The sequence below is a fragment of the Dryas octopetala genome, chromosome 3, assembly GCF_963921425.1.
Source record: "Dryas octopetala chromosome 3, drDryOcto1.1, whole genome shotgun sequence".
In the NCBI taxonomy this organism is placed as follows: domain Eukaryota; kingdom Viridiplantae; phylum Streptophyta; class Magnoliopsida; order Rosales; family Rosaceae; genus Dryas; species Dryas octopetala.
The window spans coordinates 8,203,290-8,214,772 of NC_141368.1; the positions used below are offsets into that span (position 1 = coordinate 8,203,290).

At 36.4% G+C, this 11,483-nt stretch overlaps 1 protein-coding gene across 1 annotated transcript; it reads left to right on the forward strand.

Moving 5' to 3' along the window:
- Nucleotides 1-4,412: 4,412 nt before the first annotated feature.
- On the forward strand, nt 4,413-5,224 carry LOC147290436 (uncharacterized). Its single transcript, XM_086235800.1, has 4 exons — nt 4,413-4,588; nt 4,742-4,804; nt 4,998-5,063; nt 5,219-5,224. Exons 1-4 carry the CDS (start codon nt 4,496-4,498, stop codon nt 5,222-5,224), a joined length of 228 nt encoding a protein of 75 aa, XP_086091926.1. The 5' UTR covers nt 4,413-4,495.
- The last annotated feature ends 6,259 nt before the right edge of the window (nt 5,225-11,483 follow it).

The window sequence follows — 11,483 nt, forward strand, 5'->3', positions numbered from 1 at the left end:
ATGTACGTGGAGTACACGCTAACATTTGGGATAAAACTTGTTTAAAATTTCTTGGTGCTACCTATTTCTAATAAATCTATGTAAACGTGTTGTCTTTTGAAGAAACCCAAAAAATTCATCAGTATTCAATCCATCAATTAATTGACCACATGGGTATATAAAGAAAAGGAGGAGTCTCCAAAATATTTATCATTGTCAAGTATATCAAAGTTATAAGATTTTTTGTTGGTCAGAAAAATTATAAGATTTTTGTTACATTAGAGGTTTAGGAGAGTGCTTTGTGAGAGTGCTTTGTGCAACTTCATTAAAGTGAACAGACCAAGACCATCACTAATGTCATGCTTAATTGCAAGCTTATACTTCTAAGCTTGGCGAACAAGAATAGTTTTCATTAAACTAAGAAATAAACATTTCTTAAGTTGAATTAAACTTACACACAAAAAATTCAAATCCAAAAACCTTATTTGAACATTAATTTCATCAAATACAAACTTGACATTGAAAGTGAAACATGGTAGGCAACACAACACAAGCAAACTAATTTGAACCAGCTGCGGGGGATAGAAGAGCAAGCTCCATCTTATTTTCCATGAACTGGAGGCAAGAGTGTTCATAAGATAGGAAACAAATGATCACTCGATCTTACACCCATCGTTGTCAAGGATCTGGTAGCTCAGACACCGTTGGATTGGATCCATCATCTAGTTGGTAGTTTGTGTCAACAATTTGGAACCACTTGTTTATGCTGCAAAAATCCGCCAAGAGAGCCCAAACTTGTTCTGGTGATGGGCCTTTTAGCTCCGCAGAGTTTTTGCCTTCCCATTTGACTGTGTCATGATCAGATCGAATGAGTGAAGAAGCAAATAAAGAACGGAATGATATATAGTAAATTATTCAAAACCCACCTTAAAATGATACTTAAATCATAACCCCCTATTTATACTTAGATCTTTCCCAAAAGAGAAAAACTTACCAGCCAATGTGGTAGGGACATGTGGTGTCCACAATCCAATGAGAGAGGGAGAGAAGGAGAGAAAGAGAGTGAGAGAAAAGGTGAGAACCAATGAGAGAGCGGAGGTGATGCTATGTCAGTGTAACATGGTTACATGAAAGTTCTTCTTTTTCAAAAATCCCCTAGTCAACATACATAGTTCAAATTAAGATTCTCATTTTGCCCACTCACTTCTCTCTCTCTCTCTCTCTCTCTCTCTCTCTCTTTACTTGCCTAGAAAACCAATCACCACGGCGAATCGAAGACGAGCATATTCAACCTTGTGATAGCGATCCACCTTCTCCGGTAGAGTTGCGACACCAGATCACCCAATACTTCGTCCTCTCGACACACAGATTGTCGTGGTGTCCTCCTTTAGTCCATAAATTCAATCATGAAGGAGAATTGAAGGAAAACCAATCCAACCCCTTTGTTGGCGATTCGAGTTTTTCGATAGTGTCGAGGTATTTGACCGGCCCCAATGGCTTCTCTTCATATCGCTGAGTGTGTTGGTGACCTCAGATCGTTCATCCGACCACAAATGAGGGCAGATCGAAGGCCCTAAGCCAAGGGCGAATCCTCGTCGTTTTTCGATGAATCCACTGGTGGGCTTAAGTCGATTTGGGTATAATCTCGATCCTCTTGACATCCCCTTATTGTTGGTTGTGTTGATTGTGCTTAATCGTTGCATAATTGAAAACTGTATAACATGTATAATAGATTTCAGTTTCAGTTTCAATGAACGATTTCAATTTTAACGATCGATTTCAATTTCAGTGATCAATTTCGATTTCATGTTTAGTTATAGTTTCACATTTAAGTTTTATTGAATATTTCAGTTTCATATTTAATTACAGTTTTACATTTCAGTTTTAGTTACAATTTGAATATTTTAGTTTCAGTGAATGTTTGATTTTAGTGTCATGTTTAGCTACAGTTTCACATTCAATTTAACTGAATATGTCAGTTTCAATGAACATTCTATTTTATTTTTAGTTACATTTTTTGTGTATTTTATGCTTGAAATATAATCAGGTGGATGGCAGGGCATTTTGGGAGAGTTTTGAGATTATAGGGGATTTTGGGATGAATAGAGGGGTTTAAAATTAAGCTCTACTTAATATATGCTTTTGAAACGGTTTTCTCTATTTAAACTTTGTGTAACAACTCCATATGCTTGATACTCTTCTCTCTATATACTAGGGGGTCATTATCAACTTTGTGTATTTTTAAGTAAAAATACATGTGTTTTTGTGAATAAATTCGATAATTCTAATTAAATAAAATTAAGGAATATATATATAGAGAAGTGTTCTAAAGCTAACCAATTAGTAAGTTAATACGAAACTAACTATATTTTTGGGCCCACTACATAACTAATCTTATAATCCGAACCATCAATTATTTAAGCCATACTTCAAAGATCATCATTTCAAAAAATCAACTAAATCGAAAATCATGTAGTCATCTAATTGAGATCAAATAAATAGACGATCAGTATTTTCGATAAAAGCATAAAAATAGTTGTTATCATAATCAAATGACTAAATGACTTCCGATTTTAGAGATTTTTTACAAGAATGATCTTTGAAGTAAGGCCTAAAAAATAAACGGTTTGGATTTTGAGATTACCTTGTGCAGTGAGCTCAACATGGTAGTTAGCTTTGTATTAACTTACTAACCAGTTGGTTTTAGAGCATTTTTGTATATATATATATATATATAAGGGGATAGATCTATGACATCCAACTTTTGACACAAGTTTTCAATGGAGTCTACTCCATATAGGAGTTTAATGATCTGAATCGTCTATTTTGTAGGTCTCCATTACAAGATCATCATTTCAAAAAATTCGATAAATCGGAAACCATTTACCTATAAAGATTAAATGATCAATATTTCAAGTGTTTATTCTGTTGACCACTTAATCTTTGTAGGTAAACGATTTCCGATTTACCTAATTTTTTGCAAGGTTGATCCTTTAATGGAGACCTAAAAAATAGACGGTTTGGATCATTGAAATTCTATATGGAGTGAGCCCCACTGAAAATTTGTGTCAAAACTTGTATCAAAAATAAAATACCATGGATCCATATATATATATATATATATATGTAGATTGCTGATATAATCTTATTATGTATATTTTTATAAACTAATAAATGAGAATTAAAGTGATGCATGGCTAGAATGTTGCTTGTGGCGTATATCTTCTATTGGGTGATCGCAACGTACCATGCATCTCTCACATAAGTGCTGGAATGGGATTATGGGATAACGGAAGAATTTGCGATCACCCCGTCCCCATTGAAGAGTTTCTCATATCTAAGTGTGAAATTCAATGTGAGACAATCTAGCATATATAGTATGTTATTAGATTGTGGATAAAAATTGAAAAATTGTTGGTTAAATAACATCATATATTTATGTTAATTTATTATTTATATATTATTCAATGCTGCATGCTTAAGCTTTTAAATGTAGTAAGTTAAGCTTCCAATTATCCTCTTAGCTCAAAGACGATGGGGTACGTGCTTCTACTCAATGAGATTATCATCAACGCAAAGCAAAAGCTCATGCCATTGCCATTTAGCTAAACGTGGAATACACGTACACTAACATTTTGGATAAACATGTCTACAATTTCTCGATCGGTCCTACCTAGATTCAGAGAGTTGAACCTTCTCATAACTTCAATGCTGAAATATATATATAACTGTTGTCCACGTGTCCTATTAAGATTAAGTTTCTTCATAGAATAATTCGAGAGTTCCATTATTCGACCAAAAAAAGATAGATAGTTCCATTTGAAAACTAACACTTGTAACAATCGGTTTATTTTAGACTTAGGGAGGACGTAAGATGTCATGATTCAAAACATGTTTTGAAGGTGTACACGTTAGTTTTCTAAATTTTTCTTAGAAATATTTTAATTTTGTAATAGACCCATGAAAACAAGTTTGATTTTGATTTTTTTATTTTTGTTGAAGAAACCCATTAGGATTTTGCGACAACAAAATCATTTAGTATTCGATCCATCACTGATCTGTTTAACTACTTGATAAATAAAGATTCTTAATACATAAATAAATATAAATAAAAATCATAGCAACATATTTAGCGGCAGGTCTAGTAGCTCTTGGCGATAACCATGAGGCGCCACGTGCACGTGTAGCTACAGTATCAGACCACCCCCGGGGTGCCACGTACCCACATTCAAGTGGTTTGAAGCTGCCACGTTACATAGCACATAGAAGATTACGTGGTGGAGTTGCTCACACCAAGCCTCATGGCATTGGCTACTTGGTGAGTCATGACCCCCAGCCGCCCTCGCTAGCTAGCTAACTATGTATATATAAAGCTAGCTAGCTGACCTTCAATTCAATTTACGTGGTCCTCAGCGCCATTTCAATTCCTACTTTGTACTCTTAAAAATACCCGCACGCTTTCTCCATCTCTATCAATCAAAACTATCTCTGTCTGTCGTCTGAGACTCCGAGTACTATGGAAGACTCATCAATGGTACGGATTGATAGGAGACTATCAATAGAAACTGAGCCAAGAACTCTCGGATTTGGTCAAATCCAATTTGCAAGGGTATGTGTGTCTGTGTTTATTGATTTAATTTTCTGGGTTTTTGAAATATGTGTACGTAAATACATGTTTATGAAAATTCGAATTCTGGGTTTTTGTTTCTGCTTTTGTTGTGATTCATGAGTTAATTGGTTCCGTTGATGAATTGGGTTGCAGGAGGCAGCTCTGTATGTGGTGAACACAAAGAATATGGACGAAGCCATGCACATTTTCACAGAGGTAATTAATTAATATATCGTCGCATAATTAAGAAGAAACTCATATTAATTATTATAATCAGCTTATGTCACTTTGTTTTCTTAATCTTGTTCATTATCATGTACGTCCTTATTGCATGGGTGCATATATACATGCATATATTTTAGTAATTTATACTATATATATGATTACTAAGTTATAAGTACGTTTGCAGGGTTTACAGCCAGTTGTAGGTGGTGTGAAGCAAAATGACCATTTTGGATCACCAAGACCAAGAGAGGTAGTGTCGGCACCTTTTTAGCTGCTTACTGTTTATCATTTTGTTCTTTCTGAATGTAAAATATCGATCATCATGAACATGATGGAATTTTTCCCTTCCATCAGTACTGTAAATAACTTGTACTTTCATGATTTTGAAAGTGTTTTGAATTACAGATGTAATTTAAATAGTAAATTGAGCACTGCTGTTTGGGGCTTTGATTAATTGATTTGAGTGAGTCTTATACTGTAGGAACTCAATTAATCAACAACTTAATTATACAATTGTGAGCGACTCTAATTAACTAATTATAAAGTACGTTCTTCGTTTAATGCAATTAATCATCCCCGGGATTCGTCACTGTACATATACAAAATCAAGTAAAGTGGCCAACTACATAAAATCAAATGAATTTCCCCATGTGCATAATGCATGTAGGTGTAAAATAGTGATCTAGTAAATGTATATACTAGGAAATTAATCAAGTTCATTCACCAACGCTAATAGTATTTTTGTGGTCACCACACATCAATTATTCATACTCATCTCGCTCACATGGCATGGTATCATGTTTTGCTTGATTCTTACGAGAGGAATCAATTATTATATATTTTAATTTTTCAAATCACATTTATTTATAAGTTATAACAAATAAAATATTATTATTGAAAGTAAGCTAATTCAAAATTCAACCAAATTTAGAGTAATGGTGATGAGAGTCAACCTTGACCCAAAACATTGAGTCGTAGAGATCGAGAAGAAAAGATACAAAGTCATCAAACCACTTCCAGCCTCCAACCGGGTCGCAAACAAACGACCACTCGATCTTGCACCCGCGGCTTCCATCATTGTCGTTTATGTCCATACTTGCACTGTTGCCACGTATATACGTCTCAAACCCTATATATGTTATTGCCAACGATCTCGTAGCTCAAACATGCACCATTTGATTGGATCCATCATCAGTTTTCTCTGTGGCCCACTTGATATGAATCATTATCCGACGGTGTAGATGATGTTTGGGGAGATCGAGGGGCCAGGCCGTGCAGTACGTGTCAACGAGTTTGAACTACTTGTGTATATTGCAAAAAATTGGTCAAGAGAGCCCAAACTTGTCTATGTACCTTATAGGTCCGCACAGATTTTGCCTTCCCATTTAGATTGTGTTTGTGTTTCTTCTTCTATGAAAAATTGAGAGAAATTAACAAAGAAATAACGGGAACATGAAAATGTATATATGTATTTATTTGTAAGGTTTTAAGGTACATAGACTTTTTTTTGGTCCAAATGAAGGTACATATATATAGACTTGGAAAGACCAAAAAAATGGTACATAGACTTCGTTGTCATCAATGCATTAGGTATTTTGCTACTAGAGGTGTTTTATGTAGGTAGATTCGTAGTTGGGGGTAGGTAATATATTTGTGATGTAGAATATGTTCGTGTTTACATTTTATTGGTTGGTGTGTTACTTATTGTTCAAGTAGAGAAGTTTGGCATTTTCATCAATTTAGGTTTTTTTTTAAAATTATTTTTTATAACAATTTAGGTTTTTTAAATGCCCAATTTGTAGGTTTTTTATTTGCATTAGGTACTATAGATGGTTAAGTAAATTATATTAATTGCCGGCCAAAAATAAATTTGAGCAGCAAATCAATAAATTAAATGAGAATTTATTTTTTTGAAATTCAAATTAATGTGTTGCATATATCAAGCACAGTGATGATATGAATCATAATTTAATCCCCAAAATTAAGGATATTAAATGAAAATAAAATTGATATGAATATTAACCCATAAAAATGTACACAAGACTAAGATAGGAACTAGAATAAAAAGAAATTGTAGGGACATTTCAATTTTAACCTCCTCCACTCTAAATTATATATTTTATAATTTTTCCTCACTCACATAATACATAGAGTACAGAAAGTTGAAATTGAAATGTCATTATCGTACTAAAATAGAGGCGAATGTATATAAGAAAAAAAAAACCCCACAAAACAAAGATGAATAAAAATGTTTACGTGGACCCTAAAAAATCTAGATTGCTTGCCCATATGGCCATATGTAGGGGTCGGCAATGGGCCGGGCCGGGCTGGCCCAGGCCCAATCTTTCGGGCTCGGGCCGGGCTCGGGCTTGAATTACAAGAGCCCAACAGAACTTTCGGGCCGGGCCGGGCTGGGCTTGGGCCTGAATACACAAATCCGAAGCCCACCCATCGGGCTTGAGACTAACGGGCTTTAGAGCCGGGCCGGACTAGGCCCGAACGGGCAGCCCAATAGGCCCGAACGGGCAGCCCAAATTAGGCTTTTTTGGCTTCTCAAATTGCTTAATTTATTGCCTAATTTATGTCTAGTTATAAAACTTAGCAGATACTAATTCATTGGTTTTGACTAATTCATTGGTTTTAACTTGCCAAAATTTTGCAATGTCAGCTCTCAAAGTCACAATTTAACAAGTTAACAACATATAATTTAATTATAAATAGAGGGGGAAATGCATCACTATAGAATGTGTACATCCCAACTAGGTTGGCACCTACACAACCTATCTATCATTTGCATTTCACATGTACATCCCAACTAGGTTGGCACATACACAACCCTCAAAACTGAAATGTATTGATTTAATTATACTAAAAGTAACAATATGCAGTTATGAGTTATGGTGCTTAACTCCTTATGGAGTTTACAAATTACAAACCAATAGTGAAACTGAAAAAATAAAATCAGTTAATCAGGTGGCTGATTCAGCAGGGGAAAGGCTCTCTTCTTCAACAAATTCAGGTCTTGATAGCTTGATATTCATTAGATCCTCTGCCCAATCCTCCTCTTGAGCAGCCTCTTGCATTCTTGCCTCAGCTAAGCGCCAATCTTTGACGCAGATTAGAGCTTCTATAGTGTTCGGACTCAAGCTAGCCCTCTTCTCCGATACCACTCTACCACCTGCACTAAAAGCAGCTTCGGATGCAACAGTTGAAGCTGGAACAGTTAGCAAATCACGGGCCATGATGGAAAGCACAGGATATTGTGTATCATGTGATTTCCACCATCCCAAAACAGAAAATGCAGTTTCATCAACATCATCTAAAACCGGTGCATCAAGATAGTATTGCAAATCAGAAGTAGAACAAACAGAGGATTGCACCTTTGCCATTTTCAAGGCTCTCATAGCACTGTTTTGAAAGTTAGGAATAGAAATTGGGGAAGAACTAGTACTACCAGAAACAGTACTTTGAGGATTAGTTGTGGTTTCAGTAGAGTTTCGTGATGATGCAGCAGGCACATTAGTCTTGTAATGGTCATACAATTTAAACAGAGAAGACTTAATTTCATCTACCTTTACCTTTATGTCATCTTCCTCACAACCAATAACATTTAACCACTCACTAATTGCCCAAATTTTGAACCTAGGATCCATAACAGTAGCAAAACAAAACAATTTAGGAAAAGTTGCCCAATATTTATCAAATTTACTTTTCATAGCAACCATAGCAGTTTCAAATGCATTAATATGAGAATATGATTGAAATGCACAATGAATATCAATCAAACAAGTCAGCACACGACTAGAAGTAGGATAATACACACCACATAATATTTTTGTTGAAGAATCAAAAGTCTTTAAAAAACCACAAACAAACTGAGCAACAAGCCAATCATGTTCAGATGGAATCGGTAAAGTAGAACTTCTAGTTGATTGATTTATTGTCTGAACATATCTATGCAAGGCAGCTTTATATTGAATCGCTACTTCTAACAATGCATATGTGGAATTCCACCTATGAGGAACATCATTGTCTATGTTTCTCTTATCCAAACGAACATCAACACAACATTTTTTCCAAATTTCATGTCTCTTATTTGAAGAATTCAAACTACGCACAATTGCAACAATTTTATCAATAGAAGGACCTAAAATAGCCAAACCATCTTGCACAATCAGGTTCATAACATGAGCACAACAACGCACATGAAACATTTGTCTAGGCACATCATCAATCATAAGATATAAAGGCAGCAAATCAGCAACAACATCATTATTTGAAGCATTATCTAGTGTAATTGAAAAAATTTTATTGTGGATACGCCAAGAGTTGAGTTCCTCATGTATATGAGTTGCAAGTGACTGTCCACTGTGTGGATACTCAATCATTTTAAAACAAATAATCCTTTTATTTAAATTCCAATCAGCATCAATGAAGTGAGCAGTTAATGACATAAAACCAATTTTTTGTCTAGAAGACCAAACATCAGAAGTCAAACAAATTCTGCCTTCATATTTTTCAAAATAAGACAGCAATTGAGATTTTCCTTCAACAAACAGTTTCATAACATCCCTTTTACAAGTTGTGGCAGAAATTCCTTTATATTGTGGAGTAAAGCCTCTTTGAATCATTCCTTTAAAATCATGTTTTTCCACGAAAGTAAAAGGTAATTCTGCCCTAACTATAAAATCAACTACTTCTTTTCGAGCATTTTCCTCTTTATAAACAAAATTTGACAAATTACCAGCAGCATTTGATTGTAAAAGCATTTGATTACCAATATTAACATTTTGGCTTTCAAGATGTTTCCTATAATGACGAGCTAAATGAGTAGTACCATTTGAAGAACTGCCATCTAATTTTTTTCCACATATTGCACATTTTGCTTTTGTAACAGATTTACCATTTTCAATTTCAACAACTTTTTCAAACCAGTTCCACACTTCACTTCTACTGGATTTAGGAATAGAATTAGATTGGGGTGTGGATGGGGGGGAACCAATGGATTCATGGATTCCAATTACACTAGACTCTGGGTGAGTAGACATCCTAAAAAAACTACCAACAAATAACCAGCAAATAACACTACCAGCAAATAAATACCAGCAAATAACACTATCAGCAAAAAAATACCAGCAAACTGCAAATAACACTACCAGCAAAAAAAAATACCAGCAAACTGCAAATAAACACCAGATCTTATCATAAACACCAGATCTTATCATAAAAAAAATACCAGCAAAATGCAAATAAACTGAAATTCAGCAAATTGCCATTTGCCACTCACACAGCAGCCAGCACCAGCACCAACACAAGAGGCCAACTCCTACACAGGACAGCTTCACCACAAGCTATTAATCTTCACCACAGCTACACACACAACAAAAAAAAAACACAATTAGTGAAACAGTGATGAATTTTTTGCTGAAATCACAAAAATGACAAAGGGAGGCAAACTGGCAGGAAAATGACTTACACTTACACAGTTACACGCAAAGGGAGACAAACTGGCAGGGAGCTTGCGGCGGAGTCGCTGGTGCGAAGGTGGCGTTGCGGTGGTGCTCGGACTGTCTGAGCGATAGTGCTATCAACTATCCGATCGCAGTTCAGATCTCGATCTGATCATTAATTGATCGGATCGAGTCCGATCGATCGGAGTTTGGTGGGTTGGGCTTGCTTTCTGGAGAGAGGCTGGGTTGCTAGGTAGCCTGGGTTCGATCGGAGTTGGGGGTGGCGAGATGGTGAATCGGTGATGATGGTGATGATGGAGAGAGGCTGAGACTGAGTGAACCCTAGGAGAGGCCGAGAGGGTCTGAGAGTCTGATGTTGAAGGGGTTAGGGTGGCGAGATGGTGAATCGGGGTTAGGGTGGCGAGATGGCGAGATGGCGAGATGGGGTTAGGGCCTTAGGGGTTAGGCCGAGAGGGTGGATGGCGAGATGGCGAGGTGGATGGCGAGATGGCGAGATGGCGAGGTGGCGAGATGGCGAGATGGCGAGGTGGCGAGATGGCGAGGTGGCGAGGTGGATGGCGAGATGGCGAGGCGGAGGTGGCGAGATGGCGAGGTGGCGAGGTGGATGGCGAGATGGCGAGGTGGCGAGATGGCGAGAGTGATGATGGTGATGATGGAGAGGCCGAGAGGGTTTGAGAAGTGAGAAGTTTGAGACTTTGAGAGTGTGAAGTTTGGCGAGATCACAGATCACTGATGACTGATGTTGAGAGTGTGAAGGAGGCGGCGACTGTTGAGAGTTAGGGTTATAGTGAAAGTGTGAGACAGTGAGAGTGTGAGACGTTTATATACTTATGACTTAGGGTTTAATATTTTATTAGTTTAGGGTATTTTGGGGTTTGGGCTTAGGGGTTTGGATGGGGTTTGGTCCGTTTGGATGGGGTTTCAGGGTTTGGATGGGGTTTGGATGGGGTTTGGATGGGGTTTGGATTTTTTAATTTTATTACATGTGTAATATATGCTTTATTATATATTTTATTACATATGTTTTATAAACAAATGATGCAATTGTGTTTTTAACGATCTGAACCGTTCAAATTTTAATTTCTCACTCAAAAATAATTCATGCAAAAAATTAGCTCGATCGGAGATGTAAAAATGACGTAACGGTGGTCGAATTAATGAACGATCGTTGTTTTTCTAATGATAATCGAATGGGTAGA